Source organism: Varanus komodoensis, unplaced genomic scaffold (assembly GCF_004798865.1).
Source record: "Varanus komodoensis strain SLA01 unplaced genomic scaffold, ASM479886v1 scaffold10, whole genome shotgun sequence".
NCBI classification, from domain to species: Eukaryota; Metazoa; Chordata; class Lepidosauria; order Squamata; family Varanidae; genus Varanus; species Varanus komodoensis.
Window position 1 is genome coordinate 18,661,673 of NW_025335269.1, and position 23,675 is coordinate 18,685,347.

General features: G+C 37.3%; 1 protein-coding gene across 20 annotated transcripts in view; it reads left to right on the forward strand.

Moving 5' to 3' along the window:
- Positions 1–23,675, forward strand: part of CLASP2 (cytoplasmic linker associated protein 2) — a 136,652-nt gene that overhangs the window by 40,794 nt on the left and 72,183 nt on the right. For all 20 annotated transcript variants that reach the window (XM_044455203.1, XM_044455211.1, XM_044455267.1 and 17 more), the window contains exons 8-9: positions 17,512–17,658; positions 22,389–22,468. In XM_044455203.1, coding sequence (XP_044311138.1) covers positions 17,512–17,658; positions 22,389–22,468 — 227 coding nt within the window. The remainder of the gene's footprint in view (positions 1–17,511; positions 17,659–22,388; positions 22,469–23,675) is intronic.

Here is a 23,675-nt window from a genome sequence, read left to right on the forward strand (position 1 = left end):
GTGAACATATAGACCACTGTGTCTGTTGACTGTGTGTTTTGTGTTTTTTGTGGTTATAAGGAGGACATACCAGCTCATCTGTGCACAAGTAGGAAGAAAGTATCAATACTTTAATATGAGAAGGCAATTAAAGTAATACAGTGTTACTGTTCATTAAAGAAAGGTTTAACTAAAAAGGCATGTGAAACTCTTGAGTTAAGTCAGGTGCCTACATCATTGGGCTCTTACATGCTGGGGACACCTTCGCTATCATCCTTGCACAATCTGCCTAGCAGATTCTGGGGCTATAAAGATTAAGAATTTTAATTTTAGAACTGTGTGTGTACAGTCTATAAATGTGGCAATGTAACATAATCAAGTAAGGGTTTTTTGCATGATACGTACAAATGCTACTAGTGAAAGAAAGTGCCTGACCCTTATAGAACTTAATATACTTCCTCCATACATTATTAACATGTGGATATTGTTATTTTTTAGTTTATAGTTAGTGGCTGGAAGTTCCTATTCAAGATAGGATTTTTTGCAGTAAATGAATTGTCAAGGCTAAAAATGTGAAAAAGATATTTACTTATAAAATTGACTATACTTATTTATGTGCAAAATGGGACATTCTTACAGTGTGGATTCCAAAGATGTTTCTGTTCTTATCCATCAGAAATGGGGCAATAGTTTAGGTTGAGTATTTTGTGGTCCTGAAGATGATTGCATAATCCTGTAGCATTTGATAATTTCTATAAGTGTGTAGTTAGACAAACTTTAAATAGCTGTTGACCTGAGGGCTTATAAATGTCACTTCCCTTATAAATTAATTTATCTTGATATATTAAACTACATTGCACTAGTTACACACACACACACACACACACACACACACACTAGTTTAAGATGAAGTTTCTCTGTATCTTACAAAAATTATTTTAGGTTTGTTTACTTTTGGACAACTCAAAACCTCTGTCTTTACAATATTAGTTTAATTATGAACTAGTAGTTGTTCAGTGACTGTAAAAAATATTACATTGACATCATTATTACCATAGTTCCTTGAAAGGCTTGCTTTTGATACGTTATTTCTATGTAGATTGCAAACAATGTTAGATTGAATATGTTTTATTGACTTGATTTCTCCACAAATGGCATCATTTGTATGCTCATTATTAATCAAGACTTTCAGCCTATACTTCAGAAGTACTTGACTAACTACAAAAGATGAGAATTTTGCAGTTTGCTTCTGTCAACTGTTTAGTCACTAACAGAAGAGTTAGAATACAGTACTGTTCTGAAAGTCAGCTGACACTACGGAGGTTTGAGTAAAATGTCAGATACAATTAGGATTGTGTAGAAAGATTATGAAGGAGATTTTTCCCCCTCAAATTGAACTGTTTACATGTAGGAAGGGACCTTAGTTGACCAGTGTAATGCTAATATTAACATCATTGAAAATAATGCTGCTCTGTAGATAACATGTTCTGTAGTTATTGAACTCTGCCTGATCACATGTAAGCCCCATTAAGTTCAATGGGACTTACTCCTGGGTAAGTGTGTATAGAATTGCAGCTTAAATCTATTTAGTCATGCTTTTCTCCAAGTCAAGTTACATTCATGCAACAGGACTTGTATGTCTCTTCCTCACTGCAGTCAGTTAGAACCATTCCCAAACTATTTTTGCATGTTTCGGGACCCTGTATTTTTCAGAGAACTGGAGGTAGAAACCAGGGACTCCTATGTAAATGGAAATGATGTGTTTTCTGCTACAAACTCTTTTGATTCCAGCCATTGTTCTTCTTTGAACATTTGGCATTTAGAAAACTGTTTGTACTGGCACATGAATGAGTGCAGAATTTAATTCATACCCTGTAGTGATTGGTTGTATACTCCAAAGAAATCTTTATTCTGTTATTCTCTGATAAACACAAGTGTATTTTCTAGAAAATTGCTGTGGGGGGGGATCTGATTGACTTTTGCTTTATGCAGGGGTAGAACAAATGCAGTCTATGGGCCACATGCAATTTATGGGCCACATCCCATGGTTGCTAGGGAACCCTGAAAGGAACAAATGTAACTTCCATACAAGCTAGATTAGACTTTTTGGGTGATCCATCGTGCTCAGGATACTACAGTTCGTTTATAATTTTGTTAAATCTTTTTTTAGCTTGCCTAGCAGATTGTGGCTCCTGGGGGGCAAAACTGGCCCCTCAACCTCCCAAAACTGTATTAAGTTTATTGAAAATCCATATGGATTTTCAAGCAGTAAATGGTTTCAATATATTCCTAATTTTCAATATACTTCTAGTTTTCCATATATAGGTACTGAATGTTGGCTTTAATTTCCATTAAGTGATATGGAGGCATGTGAAATTCTGTTGTTGGCACTTGGAAATGCATGCACAGCTTAAAAAATACTCAGATTACTCAGAGTGTTCCAGGTGCTCTTGTCATATTTTGAAAATGTTAAAATGTTTTCTTGCTAGAACTATCTTATTTATATCTTCATGTAAGAGTTTAATGTTGCTGAATAAAGCTGGTAGAGGACAGTTCATGGCACTAAATTCTTTGTGTGAGCTGCTTCTTGAAGAGGATAATGTTATATCCCTTGTTAACCAGATTAGGGCTTTCAAGCTGTATCCAACATAATTGCTGTATACTACTGCCATGTAGGGCACAGGATCCTTGTGTTTTCATTTAATTCAGAGATTTATCAAAATGTTACTGTTTTGTTAAATGAATTAATGTAATTCTTTTGCTTTACAGATGCATAGTTCAGATTACACAGAATTTATATACTATGTTTACATTCTACACTTCCACCAAGGAGTTCACGGCGGCCAACATGATCACCCCTTCCCTATTTCATCCCCATAAACATTCTGTACATCTTTTTCTTTAAAAAGCTGCCTTGAGTGTGTTCTTCAGAGTTGCAATTCCTACTTTGTGAAATTCATTCTTTGAGCAAAAGCTAAGGAATTAAGCTATCCAAATTCTTTTCACTTTGGCATGCTAATAAAGCTGGCCAATAAAATTACTAATATAATGATACATTTTTGTGATGTGGGCACTTGCCCATTTTTATGAATTGGACCGAGATCAGACATTTACTTTGGTTAGAGTCTTAAATCTTGCATAGTAATGAACTTTCCCAGGAGGATTCTGCGCAACATTTAAAAGTGATTAATCAAGAAACAAAAATAATTGTGTCTACTTACTTTTAGCTCCTTTAATATCTGTGCATTCTTATGCCATAAAGCATTAACAATTTCTTAAATGCTTAGGTTAAATGCTTGAGAAAGATAAAGGGAAGGGGCTTGAATGATATTACTGGAAAAGTGAAGTCTTTGATTTATCCAAAGCCCTGCTGGGCTTTTGCCTACAGGGTGACTAATGACTGAGGTAATGTTATCTTTTCCATTGGAAATACTTGTGTCCATAAGAAAAGAATCCACTTACAATGGGAGGGATTTCATTTATGCTTGGTCCACCATATTGGGGGTGTGGTCGTGGTCTGGGAAGGGTGCTGCAGATCTACATCTTCTCTCTCTATGCCCACTGCCATACTCTAACAACCGTCTTCCATCTCCTTTGGAAGGTTGGAGAGAAAGCCAACATGGGAAGACTCTGTGGTGGCTGGAAGGGGCTGAGAGAGGGACTTAGAAACCAGATAGAAACATAAGAAGCTGCCTTAGGAAGCAGAATTAGACTACTGATTGATGTAGCCAATATTATGAACACTGACTGAGGGTGATTCTCTGTGATTTCAGGCAGGATATTTTTATAGTCCTACATGACAATGGTGAGGATTAAAACTGCATAGGAATCTTTTCTGCATAGGAAAAAATCTACTGTTTCATTGAGCCATGAAACAGTCTCCCTGCCTCCCTGCCTCCAGGTCTCCCTGCCCCCAGCCCCCACAAGGTCTGCTAAGACATTGAAGGCATCTTTCTGGTCAGTCATATAGCCCCAGGTTACACCTGCTTCTCTGTAGGGTTTTTCTCTTTGTGATCAAAATAACTCATCAACTCCTAGCTTTCATTTTTATTTGTATAGGACAGGAGTCAGCAACCTTTAACACTCAGAGAGCCATTTGGACCCGTTTCCCACAGAAAAGAAAACACCAGGAGCCGTGAAACTTTTGACCTCTAAAATGAAAATAACACTGCATATATCTTTTTTACCTTTATGCTATGTATAAAAAAACTATAGTGTGTTGCATTTATGAAACAGATTGGGGGATGTGCTATGCGGGCACGAGTCGCAGATCGCAGGCTGTGCTCTGTGGGTGCGGGTTGCAGATCGGGGGCTGTGAGCGATGGAGCTGCAGCAGAGGGATTCAAGACCCACGTGAGGCTCCGGAGCCGCGGGTTGCTGACTTCTGGTATAGGAGCAAGCCTGAAATCTTACTTGCCAAGGAATGCCAAGAAGCTTGCAGTACTTAATCTGTTCACTAGCTGGAAATCCACAGTAACTGACAGAAAATAGTTCAGCTGTATCATAAATACCACTTCAATTGTATACTTTTAATTCCATTTTAAAAGCAAATTGTAAAAGGTCCGGTTAATACTTCCTAGCATCATAGTAGCTATTCAAGCACTTCATCAAAACAACTGTAACGTTGGTTGTACAAAAATGACTGGATCTTGCAAATCTAACATACTGTGAAAGTAGTTTAGATCGCCACCTAGCTTGTTTATCCACTTCAGCATTTTTCTTTAAGTTCAGATTAGATTTCTTAACAAGCATTTTCAAAGAGTTATCAGAAAAAGCTCCTGCTTTTTCCAAGAGCTGTCTGAAAGCTCAGGAAAAAGCCAGCTATTAAGATTTCAGGTCATAAAGAATCAAGAGAGAAGTAACCCATCCCTATCCCTTTTCTAACAAGACATTGGAATCTCCAACTACCTTGCAAGGCCGCTCTTATGAAATATGAAATGAGATTAGTACCAACCCAAATTTGAGTTTGTCAAATGAGTGTCTGGCTTGGGATAGCCAGACTCCTGATTCTGCCTCAGCAAGATTGGGAATAGGACTTAAGCTCTTACATGTCCTCCCTGGTCTCTTCAAACTCCATGTCAGCATCCCACAGCCTGGTTTCTTCTGGATGCGTTGGTCTCTTCAATCAACCCATCCTCCAGTTAGTCTCTCCATTGGATGAGACATGCATGATAAGGAAACAGAGGAGAGGCAAAATTATTTGAATGTGGGGTTTCCTTAATTGGAATATATTGAAACAGCTTGAGAAGAAGGCATCATGTTCAGGGTTATAGGGAGAAATTATGCTCAGGCATTCACTTCTAAGTATCCTGCGGCCTGTTTCTGATACTGCTGCATACAGAGAGGTGGAAGAAATAGAGTCATAGACAGTTTCTTTGACTTTTTTTTGCGGTAATAAGTCACCTCATCCAAGTAGCTACTAAGCTACTCAGAAGCATAAGAAAGTAGACATAGTAAGAAGTATGCATTTCCATGGATGAAGACCTTACTTGTTTGATTAGGCTCTGTGTTCTATTTAAGAGATCTAACAGAGCTAGTCTCAGCCTTTCAATATATAACTGTGGGACACATTCACCTCATACTTTCTTTCTAAAATATCAGCCATTTCAGTCAGTCAGGGTAAGCAATGTTGTTCTCAGTTTTTCTCTAGCCCTCTACCCTGGTTTTATATGTGAAAGATAGAGCTCTAGTTACAGAGGCATGCAGTGTTCAGTCTCTACGGAAGTTGAAGCAATTTTAACAAAAATGAACTGTTGTCTGTGACTTTCCATATTATAGTAAGATGGTCATTTTGTTACATTCTGCTTTGCTTCTGCTAGTATTTTTCCCTGAATACTGTTCTCAATTAAGAAAAAAATGAATTCTTCTGCCCAAATTATTTCACTTCAAACTGCCTTTTGTCTCTCTTCATAAAAGTTAATTTGACTAAAACAAACTTATAATAGCTTGCTTGAGGTGTGAGCAATATACCCCTGCATAATTTAACATGGTCAAATTATTTGGTGTGAACACAGCTGTAAAGAACACCCTAATATTAAAAATTTTATAGAAAAGCAACTCTTGAATGAAGACTGAGCTGTTCAGCACCTAGAATTGAAGAATCAGGTGAGAAAATGCACTTTCTCAGATTGCCCAAACCCATAGAATGCTAACTAAGTGAAGGATGCAGCATTCTTGTGTTTCTTTCAGAAAGGAAAACCAGCATGTATTTCTGCAGTGACTCTCTCTGCTTTGCTTCTGTATTTCATATCTGGAAGCTTTGGAGTACCTACTTACGGTAATGATTACTAACTGTCTCTGGGGACAATAGGTTGCACTTAGATTTAGTCATACTTAAATAATAGAAACATTTAAATAATGGGAACTAAGAAAACCATGATTATTCTAACCATGACGAAATCTGGATTTAATGTAGTAGGTGTATATCTATATGTTGGAAATGGTATATCTTATGTAGCATTTTGTAATGATAAGAGTTGCTCCTTTGGAAAGTAGCATGTTTTTTGTATGTATCCATAGAATCAAGTTGTAGATACCTCTGAAGTTACCACTTTCTCCAAGGAGTTCATGAAAGCTCCTCATAACATTTTTCAGTAATGTTCAGGGGGATCTTGTAACACTGCATAGTAATTGTTTCTTGCATTCTGTAACATATGTCAGTTTATTCACTTTTATTTGTAAATCTGTGGGATGCTTTTCAGCCCAAATAGGTCCTCCAAGATAACTTACTCTTAAAATTTTCAACAATTTAGAAACATTGAATTTTTTTAAAAAGCTAACTGCTTCATTCTGCATTAGATGCCTCTTCTAAACCAAACATAAGGGCAGCCTCACACATGCAGTAGTCTAATTGTGAAGTTACCTGAACGTGGATCACTGTGCTTGGGCATAGTTGACATACCAACTGAAGTTGGTAATATGGCACTGTATTTGGCTAGGCCTCGAGGGGCAAACATGGATCAGTGCCTCCAAACTATGCCTGATGTTTCAGAAGAAGTGCAGCCCAGACTACTTTCCAGAACTAAGAAACACTTACCTTTGAACTTCTGCCTTGCAAGCATTTAATGTCAGATTATTAGCTGTCATGTAAGACAAAACTGAATCAGTGCACCAGTTCAAAATGTATGTGTGCTCTTCCAGTTCATAGAGAATGGAGCTGGATATCAGAATCATGCTGATGATGCCCTGCTCTGGACCATGATAGGATAGTGCCCTCAACTCAAGGAGGATATCCAGAAGGATAGCTTGGTTGTCATTAATAAAAGCCACCGAGAATTCAAAAGTAAGGTCACACTCTGCCTGCCTATAGTCTCAGCAGATCTTGAACTGTGGGCAGCTTCATATGAGAGGAGGTGGTCCTTCCTGGCTGCAAGCCTTTCAGGGCCTTGTAGTTAAGCACCAGCACCTTGAATTATGTCCAGAAACTGACTAGAGCCAATGCTGTAATATAATATCAGTGTAATGTAGCACACAAGAAAGTATCCATTTTGTGGTAATTACAGTATCTGAACATTCAGAATTACTAGCTCTTTTTGAAAGGAACTTTTTAAAATATTTGCTGTATATGCAACAATAAGATTGTATAAATGTAGCACTATGAAAAAACGTTGCTGTATATTCCAGCTGCCCCCCCCCTGCTTCCAGTGGGGCTTTTTTCCATAGGAAAATTGTCCAACATTGTCCAATCCTGCCTATATTAAAAACTTTCCCTGTAAATATCAGTGGAGAAATAGGCTTTCATTTTAATCCCTTGGGACACTTTAAAATAGCTTCACTATCAAGTAGGAAATGACCTATCCAGACAATAACATGGCTGTTATCTCTGTGTCTCCCCTACCCTCCTTGTCCAGCCACTCCATTGTATTTTCTTCTTCTGGCTGTTAACATTCTATGAGTATGCTATTAAGCTAATACGGGGCTGTTGTGGAGAACTTTGCCTGTCAGGGACTAATTTGTACATGTGTGTACCTCATTCCCCTAAATAGGCTGACGCCTCCCTTTTGTAAATAGATGGTGTGGTTTTGGCTATATTACCATGAGCATGGGATGACCTGAGTTAGTGTTAGAAGGAAAGAAAAGGCAAAGATCATTAGCAGTTTTCCCACTGCTGACTTGGCAAAATGATACACTTGCTACAAAGCAAGTCCAGGTTGTTCTAAAGCCAAACATTCAGAGCATTCAAATGGTGGGAAAGTATGTCTTTTCTGGCTTGCATCATAGCCCTCTAAGTAGCTAATAAAAAGGGTGAATTGGTTTCTGAGTTTAAATTAACTTTATATTAATTCTCTGTATGAGTTGTAAGAATTGTGCATAAAAGGGTTAAGTAATAAATACTTTCTACCCATGTTTCAAGTTCCTTCTAAGAGTAATTCACAGATGTGTCATATTTAACATAACACTTGTAAGAAAAAAAAAATTGGTGCAAATAAGGTTTTATTTAATGGTTTCATCAGAAAGATTTACTGTGTTTTACCATCTGTTTTCAGAAAGAACATAATTAAATAACATTTCTGATTAATGTACAGCATAAATCTAGACCTTCTTTATAGAACAAGTGCACAATTACATATTGTGCAGTTGATAGAGAAAGTTGTATTTGCCTCCTGGAAAAAATCTGCTTAGAGTTTCCCACCCTTTCCTCCCAGCTGTTTGTGACCTCCCCTTTCTAGTCTCTCCAGAGGATTGGGGGTGCGTTGAACAATGTCAGGTGAGATGCAGGAAGCTGCTAAAGAGAGAGGAGGGAACAGAAAGCTTTATTCGTGTTCAGTGAACTTTCAGTCCTGCCAATATTGTTAATAGTTGTGTCATGATCAAGTGGTGTGATAGATAGAATTGCTGTACTTTTGAAATGACTATTATTGTTATCATTTGCCACTTGCACCATAGTTTTTATAGTGGCTAATCAGAAAATGGGCAGGTTCTCATGATATGAGAAGCCTCTGTGATTTCTTGTGGAGGATAGTCCATTGTATTTTCTGAACCCTGTCATGGTATTTCAACATGGTACATTTGGTTTAAGAAACCACAGTAAGACACAATGGTCTGTTCTATCGTTTCCACACTTCACAATGGCTCCTCAAGTTGTCTGACTCCAGCATCATGAATTCTATGGTCCTGGTATGCAGCTATCACAGAGTCCCTGAAAGAGTGGTAGTTGCACAAGCTACTCTAGCCATCCATAGTAGGATTGAATTTAAGGCACAGTAGCTGATGGGACACATGCCATTGGTGGGAGAAATGAACAAAAAGGATGGAAACCATTCTAGCATAGAAACATCTGTTAGGAACATCTAGCAGCCAACTGTGCACCATAGACATTTCGCAGAATTTCTTGTCATGACATATGAACATGTGAAGAAGATGGACTGTTCTTGAGTTTAAATAGTTTTTATATTAGAATCTGAGTCTGAACTAGAAGAATTTGGTACAAAACTGTTGATGCATTGTGCTCATTTTTTGTGATAATTTCTACTGTTGTAAGGCAATTTTTATTTATTATGACATTGGTTTTCTGTATTCAGTTGTACTTACTTCCATGCATAGAAAAGTATGGATTTTTGGCTCTTAAATAAAACCTGCAACATATCTCTGGAGGTTTATTTTTACATTAGTTAATTTAAGTTTCACTGTAAATTATTGAACAGTGTTGATATCTTTTGCTTTTGGTATGAATAACCACATAGTGGTATTGATCATATGTAGATCATATGAATGTAGGAGTCTTATTGCTTTCACTAATCTACATGGGACAGAGAAATTCCAACCGTGAACATACGTCTTATTCTTAGTAGACATTACCTCCAGATGTTAAATGTCTATCATCAAAACTTTTAAAACATCAGTAATGAACAAGTATTTCTACATGGTACTCTTCAGTAGGAGACTTGGGTGTTCATAAGTTGTAGGAATTTCAGAAGTGGTATTTACTCATGAGTTTGTAGTTTTAATTTGACATTTAATATGGAACAATGGGGAGGACAGGCTTGTCCTGCAGTGTGCCTTTTTATGTACAGTCTTGACTTCTCTAAAGCCACCCAAATTCTATGAGACTGTTTTTTTCCCTTCAGATAGGAGAAGTGAAAATGTGATGTAGTTGTTAAGCGTGTTGGACTGTGAGCTTGTGGGATAGGAGTTCTAATCCCCACATGGACACGAAGCTCCTTGGGTGACGTTGGAAAGTCTCTCACTCTCAGCCTAACCTACCCACTGGTTTGTTATGAAGATGAAATGGAGCTATATAAGCTTCCTTGCTTTCCCCTACAGAAGGAAAAAAGGTAGAATATTAATGATGCTAGGTGGCAATATTATTGAATTGAGTGATCCTGATGGCATGCAGAATGTGTGGGATATGGGTTAGTCTATGACACAAATTCAAGACCAGGAGCAAATCTACTATAGTTGAGTGTTCTTCACCAGTCTTCTCCCCTGTAATCTTCCCAATTGCCCTGTCCACTATTTTTTTTAAAAGGCAGTTACTTTTACATAATGTTCAAGACTTCATGCTCCTCCCGCATCCAGAGGTAATGATAAACTTAGTGATACCACTTCTACAAACATCTGCACTCCTTATTTCATAGTGAGATTATAAGCAGGTTACCATTGAACAGTAGCTGTAAGTCTTCAGAACCAAAGCTGGGAAGATGGGCATGGAAACTTGGGGGAATGCACTAAACTGTTGAAAGACTGTGTGGGTGGTAGCGTATGTCAATTGATCTCATAACATAATGCAGGTCAGTTTTGATTTGTACAAAATGCTAATAAGAGGATACACAGTATAAGAGATACTACATTATTATAATCTTTGAATCGTTTGCAATCTTCTAGTCATCTGTAGTGTTCCTCTTTCCTAATTGTATAACAAATCCCGAAAGAAGGGCTTACAGAATTTACTGCTGTATTGTCTGTCACAGTGCTTGCATGACAAGTGTCATTTGGATGCTTATTGCAATTGCCTAGCAACTTATGAGAACTGAACATGGATCTGTAAAATGTTATCTGGTGAAAGCACTTTTCCACTGAACAGTTCCTCTCACTTCTCCTTGCAGCACTAGCAGTCACTGCCTACTAGCTTTTCCTTTTCCATTAAACCTTTCTTTTCCACTGAAATTATTGGTTCAGAATAGTTACCTAGCAATGTAGGTGTGGAGAGGAGGAGTTAAATCAGTTCTGAAAACTACTTCTGATCCCATTCCTAACTCATCTATTGACCCACCAAATATTATCTAGTCCAAAATAATAATCACTAGGCAGTCTGCTTTGGAATCAGAGTATTCTGAATCCATCATCCCACCCCAGAATTTGCCCGCTGGTGTCCCTGTTTTGATGTGGAAGAAGATTGAAGGATAGAACTTATGTCACAAACCATACTGAAAGTCTGAAGATGATAACCAAACATTTCTTGAAGATGGAAAACCATGTTTTCCATCAAGAAATACAAAATGTAAAGCCTGCATAACTATTAAAATGCTTCAGTTTTATTCCACTCAGCTCTCCTAAGCACATTATAGTTTAGAATAAGAACTGGTCGGTGGCATTTGGTTGCTACCAAGTGGGAGGACTGTGTAACTAGGCAGATTCATAGACACTGATCCACTGATTTGCTCTTAGTTTGTTATAGTGTGCTTCTTAATTATCTGTTTACTCTGCCCTGAATTATTCTAATGAAAAATAGCCTATGCTTTTCTATAAATAGTATGCCAAGTTTCTCTTGGCTTACTTTTTTCAATTAGTAAAAGATTTTGGTGGGGGAGAATGTTCTTTCTTCAGAGAATCTTGGAATAAAATTCCTAGATACATGTATAAACTCCTGGCTGACAAAACAGCCTTTTAAGTGTTAGTGTGAATTTGAGCGAATGAAAGGAAGCAGGTCAGAATCCCTGCAAGGAGGGCTCATGTAAACTCAGTTTCTTTGTGTTGTGAATTCAGATCATGCACAGAATTTCTTTCCACAAGAAATTTAAGTTCAGTATGGACAAATAAAACCAATCTGTACTTTTTTGAGTTGCAACTGACTGACCTAATGCAACGTGTCTGCACATGGTCAACAAGGAATAAATTAATAACCCTCTATAGCCCAGCCTTCACTAGTATACATTGGTACTCTGCTCTCTCCTCAACAGAGGCAAAATAAGGGGTGAATTAATACTTCCTACTAAGCCAATCCAATATTTGTGGACCCCTTTCAGTAACAGGTGGAATAAGAATCAAATAATAATTATTAGCCCATTAATTAAGGTACTTATGAAGGAAAACCCAGATTGAGCTAATAGGCCAATTTGTATCATAATCATCATTTAAATTAGCCACAACCCAGCAACAGCCTATAAATTACATGGAGACTGGTTCCCCTTGCAATGAGTGCTGCAACTCCCATGCCTCCAGTTTATGTTGCTAAAATGGCATCCAGTTATAAGCTGCAGGTATAGGGCAAAGTATTAAAGCCCATTACTCATCCCTCTATGGTCCTGATCCATATGTAATCCCATAAGCTTGCTTTTGGATAATAATGAAGCTTCCCCAGCTACATCTTTGAATAACAGTTTGACCCTCAGCTAATTGAGGTGTGGGTGCTGGAGATGGAAAAGCAAAGGGGGAGAGAGCAGAAGAATCCAGGGCTTCAGATGACCTTTCTGAAAGCAAAAATGTAGCACATATACATATCTGCTCTTCCATTCCAAGACAAAGACTGTGTTTCATATTGTTGGTACATTCACACATTGCATTGAATGCAAATTTATGTTCTACCAGTGCTCATTAAGAAGGCTGTGAGAATCTTGCTCTGTTAAGTCATTCTCATTGGGTGTAAATTCTGCATGTGAGGAAGACGATTGGGGATGAATGCTCAAGCTCCACCCTTGCCTTTCCCATCTCTTTCTACATGTGGGTGGTAACTATCTGCAGAGAAGTCTTCCTTATTTCTGTAAGTTCTTTCCAAGATTTTAAAATCCTGATTCTTGAAATTAAATCAGTGAAACAGTCACCAGCTAAATATATGTAATCACACTTATATAAGTAAACATAAAACTAATTCAATTACACTGAGGGGAAGATAGAATTGTCAGCAGTGTAATAGTATGCTTTATTTTTAAAAACCAGGTAAATTCAATGCTCAGAAACACTGCCAGTTTGAAACTAGAGTTCACGCTATCTCATATTGACTCAGGCAACACATAGACAAAGTTGAAGATGTGGCCTTAACTGCCATGCCAGGGATCAGTGAAGATGGTGTGCAATGTCACAAACTAAGCTTGCTTCTATCTTACACTCCATACCCATATTGTTCTTTGATTATCAAAGATGCTTCATGTTGTCCTGGTATTGTCTTATGAAGCATCTATCCTTACTGTTAGAAGTGGTGTGTATCCCACTGTTTAATCCATCCTTCTAGCTATTGATGTAAGTAACCAGACAACATGGTTCAACTCAAAGGAGCATTTCTCTAGCAAAACAGTATAGCTCAGATGCTTCATAGGTGTTGAATGCCAAGTTTTCCTCCTTTTGCACATTCAAGGCAAGAGACCGTTTCTTTACAAGAAGCACTTTATTCTCCAAAGGATACCCATTAAATGCAGTCCCCACAGAATGTATGTCTGAGCATGCTGAGTGGTTTGTTGAACTTAATCTAAACCACTACTTCCTTTTGAGTCTGTCTGGGCCCAATCCCTTCTGAAGGGCCTGTTTAGAAGCGAGTCTGCCTCTTCCCTATACTTGTTGGATGGCCCTCCTTTTTCGACACTGCATCATGGGATCAAGAGTTGTATCAAGTTTTTCTGTCTCTGAGAACTCCTCCCCTGTGTCCCCACCCAACATATATGCATCTTGACAATTCTCAGAGCCTGCTTGAGCACTTGGAAAGAGTGGCCTTGAAATAATCAGTGCTTCTTTCATCTCAAAGCCTGGAGCCCCATGTTCCCAAGCTCCCTCCACCTCCTCTCCTTTATTCTCTGTCTCAGAGTCCAGATCGGTGTGATCCATGAGTCTGTGCCAAGTACAGCAGCCACCCTCATTCCTAACAATAGGGCAAGATTAGGGCAAAGTAGGACATGCTTGCTGGTCCCAAGCACCACATTCTCCCCATTTGGATTTGGTCTGAAATACCAAGGGAAAATGCAGGTCCATGGAAGGTAGGTTGTAAGGAAGCAAAATTTTTGACATTGCAGAACAAATTGTGGCACACATGAGTTATGCATCAGCTTCCAGTATCCTGGCTATGCCAAGCTTGAGCCAGCATGAGAAAACTTTAACTCTGGTTCTAAACTGGCAGGTGTGTGTGTGTCTGTGTGTTTTGCAATCACTGAGTTATATATACTCAGGGTAGGCATTAACATCAAAACAACATAGCTACAATATCAATAAACCATAAGAACTACAACAGCAAAAGCATTTTAAAGCCTGAGGGAAAAAGTATTTTCTTTATGTCTGGGATTACATTAATGTGGCTGGCTTGTGGACCTTCCTAAGCTGAAGGGCTGCTACCCAAAAGGTACTCTTTTCAGTTGCCCATTTATCAGTGTGGTGGATGGCACCAAGAGAGAGCCTCAGATGATGGTTGCAATGATCAGGTGGATTAGTGTTGGAGAACAAGGTCCAGCAAACACAGGATTTTGTGTGAAGGAGCTTTCAAGATTAAGATCAGTACTTTAAATTAGTTATGTAAATAAATTAGGAATCCCCACCCCAGCTAGCAAGGTAGTGGCTTATTCTAGACATAAGGGCTGAATTGAGCATCATGAGGCTAGTGAAAGTGTAAATTGGGGTCTGGGAAGAGCCTCATTTTGTCATAACTTGAATCATAAACTAGTATGCATACAACACAAACTATAAAACCAAGATTATGATTTCAAAAATATCAATCAGAGTAAGCTTCGGCTGATTTTAAAATTTAGTTTGTGGTAGTTTAATTGTCAAGACATCGAGGAGGTTAACAACACTTGTATAGCATCTAATTTGCAGGTAGGGATTTCTCCATTATCAGAATGAAGTACACAACTTATTTACACAATAATTTTTGGCTTGTTTAGACTGAAATCAGTGTATACATATTAGCTAAAATGGTATTTTAGATTCAAACTCTTATTCTTGATCATTTGTATGCCAGTTTTTTTAATTTAAAGAAATGCTCAAACTTCAGTGAGAGAGGAGATGAATTGCTTATAAAAATATTGATTGTAAATCAATTTTCTTACATTTTTTCTTAAAACAGGAGTTTTTGTGTAAACTGAGACAGCAATAAAACTGTACATTGCATATTACTCAGTTGTGACAGTTTTTTAAAGTGTAAATAAAATTTAGCTTTCCACCACAGAAGGGCTTCTTCATGGAAACCTTTAGATTCAGGATCCTGGATTTGACCGAAGGGGTGGCAATGTAATTTATGCTGATTCCTTTTTTGCCTGCAGCTCCGCCCCTCATTGCAGTGGGTTTTCCAGGTCCCCACAGTAGATTTTCTGGGAGTGTAAGAAGCTTCAGGAGAAGGGGAAATCAGCAAACACTAATTCCACTATTATGCTACCAGATGTGTACTTTGAGCAAACCTCTGCTGGAATTGCTTCTGTTAGTAGAAATGTTGAGGTCCAAGCCTAACTGTTAAATGCATAGAATTAATTCAAATCAAGATATTTTATTATTTTTATTACTTCTATAATAAGATAAGTAGCTAAATGCCTCTTGTGTTCTGTAGAGCACTTTTGAAAAATCCTCAGAACACAACCTGTGTAAAATCTGCTTTTCTAACTATTTAGAGAAATTATAACCTAATTATATGAAACCAGAAGCATAATCACTACAGTCGCACTCCTCTTGATTGCAGATCTTCTCTTACTACAAATTTAGGGGCTGTGTTGTGCTTAAAGCAATCAACATTTTATCCAATTAAATTCTCATGCTGTAAGGGTTAAAGCAGTCTCTTGAACTGAAATGTTGTCTTCCAGTTCATGTGCAAGGGCAGAGTACAGTTTCCATGGAAACTCATGGTATCATGTGTTTCATGGCGTTCCCTTGCATTCTGATAGTAACATATCTCTGCATGTAAAATGCCTAGAGTCAAATCCTGCTGTAATTATGAGTCCCTGGAAGGAAGCACATCTTATATTTTTAGATGCATATCATCATTAAAAAATAAGATGTAATAAAAAGATATAACGTCATAATACCATGAACAAATCTAGACAGTCAATATTTCTAAAATCACACTTTAAATAGTGGCACCTAAATAATGTCTTTAACCAAGTGGTTGATCACTGTTTAAAAACATGTTTTGCCTAATAGAAATGTGGCCTCCCTCCAGAAGGTTATTTCCAAATTAGAAGCAAATTGGATTTAAACAAAGGAATTTGGAAATTAGAGGGAGACTTTGACAGGATGAAACTGTAATTTAAAAAGGTTCCGGGGAAAGGAAAATCTGCTAAATGGGTGTGTGACTCTGTTACGCAGCTGTGTGTCAGCCTCGCCCATCTTGTTTGTGAGGGAAACTACAGGTTGCCTTTCCTTTACAGGGTCCTAGAAAGCAGCTTTCTCTTAACCGAATGGTAAAATGATCACATTTTAATTTGTGCCAGGTTGGATTTTTATTGTTAAGAATATTTTAAAAGTATGCTAAATAAAAGCAAATAAATAAATAAAATAAAAATGAGAGAAACTTTACTAGGCAAAGGATACTCCCTAGATTTTTTAGGAGTAACATCTTTAACAGTGCTGTGTCTCTGAAATCCTATTTAAAAGGTTACAGAGTAGTGGCTGTAAATGTTTGTGCGTGGGAATGAATTTATATGGGTGAAGAATTTTCACCTTTTCATTTGGCAGTGGCTACCAGGAGATGATGTCACCTTGCAGCCGATTGGCTGTTTCAGTACCTAGTTGCAGGGAAGAGAGAGAAGGATGCCGGCACAAATCTCTCTGGTGGATCTATGGTGTTTTCTGTCAGCTTTATATGAAATATTTTGATCTGTATTGAGATTGTCCATCTGTGTGGCCATGTGAACAAGTGGAAACATCTTAGTGCAAGGGTATTGAGAGCTGACAGAGGAATGAGGCGGCTGATCTGCAAACGGATCTGTGATTGTAAGTGTTAAAATCTGGGTGGAAGAAATGAAGCAGGGAGTGTTGGTAGATATATTGTGGGAGGATGTGTAGCAGAGATGGCAAGCATGAGTAGTAGAAAAGCCATGGATTTTTCTCCATTGAAATACTGGAATTAATTGAGTATTGCAAGCATTTGATCTGATCAGCAAATTAGAAGTAGACAGGAAATATTTTAATTGCAACAGATTTTTTTCTTTAATTAACAGAATATTAAGCTTTAAAAATATATTTCACTCCAGTATCATTTGAATAGCCTTTATAAGAAATGAAATAGAATTAAAAAAAACTTTTTGTTGTCTGTCTACAGCCTTAAAGACAAAGGACATAATTATTGATTTTGTTTTATTATTGGTGACTTTTGCTCTATCTTGCTGCAATGTGCTTATTTTTTAAAAAAGAAGACGAACAAGATGGAGTTATAACACATGCCTTTCTCTAAAACATTCTTTACAGATAAAAGCTTTGATGATGAAGAATCAGTGGATGGAAATAGGCCATCTTCAGCTGCTTCAGCTTTCAAGGTTCCTGCACCTAAGAAGCCTGGAAATCCTTCAAATACTTCAAGAAAGCCAGGTTCTGCTGGTGGGCCTAAGGTTGGAGGTGAGATTAAACTATTTATACTTGTGTGTGTGGATTTATCTGATCTTGGCTCTGCCAAAATTATATTGAAAAACTCTGAAAGATAATGTTTAATTCATAACTGCAGGTATTTTTTGCAGATCAGAAGAATGAAGGACCTTCCTTAACAAAATGTGGGCTGATACAGATTGAATTGTATGTGCATATAGACAATCCAGTAAATACACAGATAACTATAATTGGACAAAATCCTGGAGTAAAAAAAATGGGATGTATCACTAGATTGCCTACTTTTCTCATAAAGCGTTGGGAAAATACAGTATTAATTTACACTGCATTGTATTTTGCTATATTACTTCATATTGAAACTTCCAGGGAAATGCTTGGAAATGAGTAAAATAATCCACCAAGTTGAATCTGGAAATAATAGTAAAAGAAAACTTAGCCAATACCACAAAGCAGTTTGATAGTGAAAACAGAAAGCTTAGCCAGTGCCATAGAGCTATGATGTCTCCAGTGCATGAATGATTTTTTACTTTTGGAATGGGTGTTTCTTTTACATATTTGACTAAGACACACAATGCTTAAATCTTAAAATTCAGTCCAGAGATGAGACACAATGCTTTTTACAGGATATTTAGAACACATTAGCCTATCAGAAAGATTTCATTAGTATTTGTGCTATTTTCCACTTTGACTTTTTTGTGTAATTATTTTTTAAAGTTGAAGTTGCATCATAAATGCTTGAAATTTTGTTACTCATGAAGCTTTAATTGTGAATTGGGAAGCACTTTAAAATATATTTTAAGAGCATCAGGGCATGCATACTGTAATCCTGTCAAGCACTCAAACATATAAAAGTTGTCAAAAATTATCTTGCCTTATATAAATTTGTACTGTAGAAGTGTAGTATAATCTTGCTTGTATGCTGTTGCAACAGGTGTGCACTGGATGTGAGGTTAAGACAAAGTGTCTTGGCTTATCTGTGTGTCATGCATACTTTTTGGTGTAAAGGCTTAGTTCTTAATTTGAATAGTTTTAAATTATTTATGAAATTATTTCTCTTTAATATTTGGTTTATAAATGCTACATGTATTGACTATTCATAGCTTCATGCAGTACTTTCCTCATTATTGAATGTTGTGGACACTTGAATCACACTTCATGTGTAATGATAACCTTTTGTTTGTGGTAAATTCTCTGGCCTTAAACATTATAACAATTCCTAGCCATATTTACATATGTAACTAGGGCTGGTACAACTTAGGTAGAACAATAGTACAGGTAAGTGATACACCAGGTGGTTTTAATGGCATAAGTAAGTTCAGTAGGTCATGAAAAGAATCAGATTGAGAGGGTGGGGTTTTTGTGTAAGCTCAAAGCAATGGTACTGTGCAAAATACATTGTGGACCTGGCTGTTTTAAAGTCTTGAGACATTTCACCACTGGGGAAAACCCTGTGCACTGTATGGTTTTTACCTATTCTTCACTTTAACTTGGAAATGATTGCCAAATAACTTTCTTCCACAAGGAAAAGTAGACTTATTTAAAGAAAGAGATGGAATACTAGCAGACAGTTACAGGGAATTCTAGAGGCCCCCAGAAGTTTTAAAACTGATAAACAGGTATGGTGAAATTACTGCTAAAACTTTTCACAAGTTTGTGGATAGGCATCTGAAAATACATATACTAAAAATAGTAGACACCTTATATTTTGTTTTCAAAGATGATACTGTTTTATTTTGCATAACCTGAGACATTATTGTCTATTGGCAACTACTTTATTCATGGCATCTGACTGTCAGCTGTGTAAATCTATGGGAATCATTTCATTCAGGGAATCATTTCATTCAGCTGAGCCTGGGTTGGGAACATGTGCCCCTCCAGATATTGATGGACTGTAGCTACCATCAGCCCTTGTCAAAATAGTCAATCATGAGTATGGATGGGAGCTACAGTACAGCATCTGGAGATCTCCATGTTCCTTATCCTCAAGCTGAGGTCATAATTGTAGATATAACATAAATGTAGTCTTGTGAATCGGCATTTAAAGATTTGGGATTCTTCAGTCATACTGGCTTTCACAGATAATATATAAAAATAGGATTTGAACTAATGTGTAAATATGCATATCTGAAGGAGAATTTGAATTAATCATGCTCACTTTTTTTGAAAGTGAGTATGGACAGCCATCTGAGAAGGATGGTTTAACTTGGAGTCCTGGACTGAACAGGAAATTGGACCCAATAGCCCTCTGGCCCCTTCCATCTCTATTATTCTATGCTGCTTTGAAGTAATTTCTCCCAGTCAATGTCATATGGTAAATGTTTTTTTTCCTTGTTTCATATGTTAGAATTCAAAACTTACTGCATGCTGGCAATACACCAAAAAGAAAAAAATAATTTCATAGAATTGTGATAGGATGGGCATCATTTGGGCTCTAGGAATACAGAAAGTGGTAGCCAAATAGATGGAATTTGTATTGTTTTTCCAGATGTATTACTGCATCTTAGAGTTACTCTCATCTAGGACATTCAGGGTGGTTTTGACCATAAGTGTTTATCCTCTTTTGGTTGAAGTGAAGTTTTCTTCAAAGCAACACTTTTTCTTATTTTTTTACTCAAGAGCTTCTAACTACTATTAGTTTCGTGGTAAAGTTACCTCATGTTAAATGTATCTGTACAGTTCTACACAGTGAATCATATTTCCACTGACATAGTTATTGTTGTGATTGGCAGGTATACTGAAGATTTTAGCAGCATTCATTTTCTAGCCATTTTTTTATTTGGCAAAATATGTGCATCTACAAGAATAGTGAAATTAGGGCGATAAGAAATAGAGCATTTCTATAGCACATTTCCAATGTTCAAAGTTTTTTACACATGCACTGTTTATCTTGCAATGACCTTACAGTGTTGGCCAGTATTTTTATCCATTATTCTGCAGATTGCAGTCACAGAAATAGTAGTTTAAGAGCTTGAGCCAAAGATTTTGCAGTTCATACACAGAACCACTGTGCTGCATCATCACCATTTAGGGCCTGGAGCATCTGAAGGCGCATCTCCTTCCTTACACCTGCCTGTCCCCTAAGATCTAGGTTGGAGATGCTTCTTCAGGAGTCCTCTTTGAAAGAGATTTAGAGAGTAGCTACCCAGAGAATGGCCTTATCTGCGGTGGTGCCCCAGCTATGGAATATGCTCTCCAGAGAGGTGTACCTGGCACCGACACTGTATTCATTTTGGTACCAGGCCAAAACCTTTTTATTTTTCCAACATTTTAAGATTTAATTGTAGTTTTACTTGGGTTTTTCTTTGAGGATGCTGATGCTGTGCTTTTGTATTGCACTACCATCCTGAAACTTTGTGAAAGGATGGGATAAAAAAGCTTTTAATAAATATAAATCATAAATCCTCTAATCATTAGGGTGTAATGCCTTAAGGCACAAGGATTTCCCCTTTTTCATTTATAAATGCATTTTATTGGATAAAGTATTTATTTTCTTTCATACTTACTGACTTCAGAAGTCTTGTCAGGTTTTTGGCTACCACATCACTGAATTTCTGTGGTGTGACAGCAGGAGAAGAGTCCAATGCATAAAGACGTCTAGGGAGGAATTTGTCCTGGGACCACCTGACATTGCTTATCCTTGAACTAAAGTTAACCTGAAACCAGTAGGACAGAAAAACTGGACATTATACCTGAACCAAGACCCAGACTTGTCACTGCTCTCACAAGTCTGGATCTGTAATCCTATTTCAGATCTGGCTCTGACTCTGGTTTATTTAAAAGGGCAAACCAGGAGTCCAGGTCTGAATATAACACTAAGCTTTTCTGCTTCTCCCTGCATGTAACACTAAGCTTTTCCACTTCAGCTGTTCTTACTTGCAGGAGGAACCAGTCAGGAACAGTTGGTGAGCATGCTGCTAATTACTAATAAGCCAGAATTCTCAACACTTTTCCCTCAGTATTTGTATTACATCCTAACTATTCAGTGATGACAAACCTGTCTGACTCACTGGCCTTGCCACTTTTTATGGGTAACACTATATGTAAAGTACAGAAAATAAAAATTAAATCTGGAGCAAGTTCAAATCCTTGTAAATTCTCAGGATCCCAGAGATCAACCTTTCTAACAGCCATGTAACTTAAGTTCTGATAAAAACTTCCCATATCTTGTTTTTGCTGCTGCTGGTGGGTTGAGCAATCTTCCTGTTTGTTCATTCTTCAATTTTATCCTAATCACTGCTATTCTATTCACTTTCTTATCTTAGTCTCATCTGATGAACTTTGCACTATATTGCAAAGCAGAAGGTCCTTTTGGTTCTTTATAATGTATTCCTATACTTCCTTTCTTTGTTTTAAAAGTATTGACCTCCACTCTGTCTTACCATTATCCTAGTTTTAGTTATGATTAGAGATTTCAGCCAATATATGCTTCCCTGCCCCCTTTAAGAATGAGAAAGCCATCGTGTTTCTTATTCCCACTCACTGCTGGGTAGGAGAAACAGAATAAATTGTGCAAACCTGCTCTTCTACATAATTATACGAGCAACACATTTCACTTTTTCTACATGTCTTGTCAGAGAAAGTTGACTTTTTAGGACCAAGTTATTGCTGTTCTTGTAAATACTAAACAATGCACAGACTGACTTGGATCTCATGAAAAATGTAGTGAAATGGTCAATTTGATCTTTCTTTTTCAGTTAGGTGTCATTAAACATTCTGGCTAAATATAATTTTAACACTTGCAGGCACCACCAAAGAAGGAGGGGCTGGTGCTGTTGATGAAGATGATTTTATAAAGGCATTTACAGATGTTCCTACTGTCCAGGTAAAGTGCTGTCATCTAGTTATATTTTTGACATGGTTTAATTTTGATAGCTCTAGATTTTCTCAATTCACTTTTCATATCACAATGTGCCTTTTAAAGTTAACTTTTAATGAAATGGTAACTATTAATAGCATTTAATGAAAACACATGACCCTACATGTAATGCATTTTGGGATTTTTCCTCTTTTGTGGCTTCACTGAAGTATGAAAACCATGGACCACTTTGCAGTGCTGAGGAGGGACAGACTAAATGATTCATCTCTCTTGGATAAGCTTCTTAGCTAATAACCCTTACTAGGGTTTTTAATAATACATGTATTTGGGACTAGGAAGAAACAATCCTCCCAAGTCAGTTTGTGAGCTTTCTGTGATATGTTTTTTAATTTACTTGGTTGAACCTCCTCAGGTATCTTACATTTCAAGAGAGAGCTTTTTTGGTCAGGAATTGGTAACATAAGACCCCTGACCGCATCTGCATAGTTGTACATACAGAAGCCATGATAATCATAAGTGGCTTAAGTACATAGTATGGTGAATTCTGTCCTGAATAGGACATTGGACAAAGTAGTGATCAGAACCTTGACAGTTCTTGATTTTATATTAGGGTTATATATATTAGGGTTTTATATTAGAATTCAAATATTGATGTCTCGTTCCAGTTCTGCTTATTACTTAGCTGAACTGAGTCTTATCAATGAGCACAAGTTCTTGAATTCTAAACAAAGCAAAAATATGTTGGTATATTTTTTGAGCATAAAATCAGAAGCAAAGTTGCTTTGTAAATAAAGGTGGTAGCTGTGCTCACATGTAATGTTAAATATTAGAACAATTCTCAACCTGGTACCCCCCGAATGTGTTGGATTTCAACATGCTGCAACCATAACCATTCAATGGCCAAGAATGCTGGGAGTGATGGACCAAAATGTTTTGGCGGCTACTAGGCTGAAGAAGGTTCACTCAGCATTGCTCAGTCTTGCCTCTTTTTGTGGCCTCCCCATCTCCAAACTCATACTCTCCCTTCTCTGTCTGAATTGACCACAAGAAGGAAATAGAAACCTATTTTGATTAACGTGGCTGAACCCTACATTATGATAAATCTTAACTATGATTAGCTAAAGCAAGCTATCATAACTAACTATGATTAGAGTTTAGTTTGTTTATATTAGCTTTAGTTATGATTAACTACAATTTGCCTGAGTTCATATTT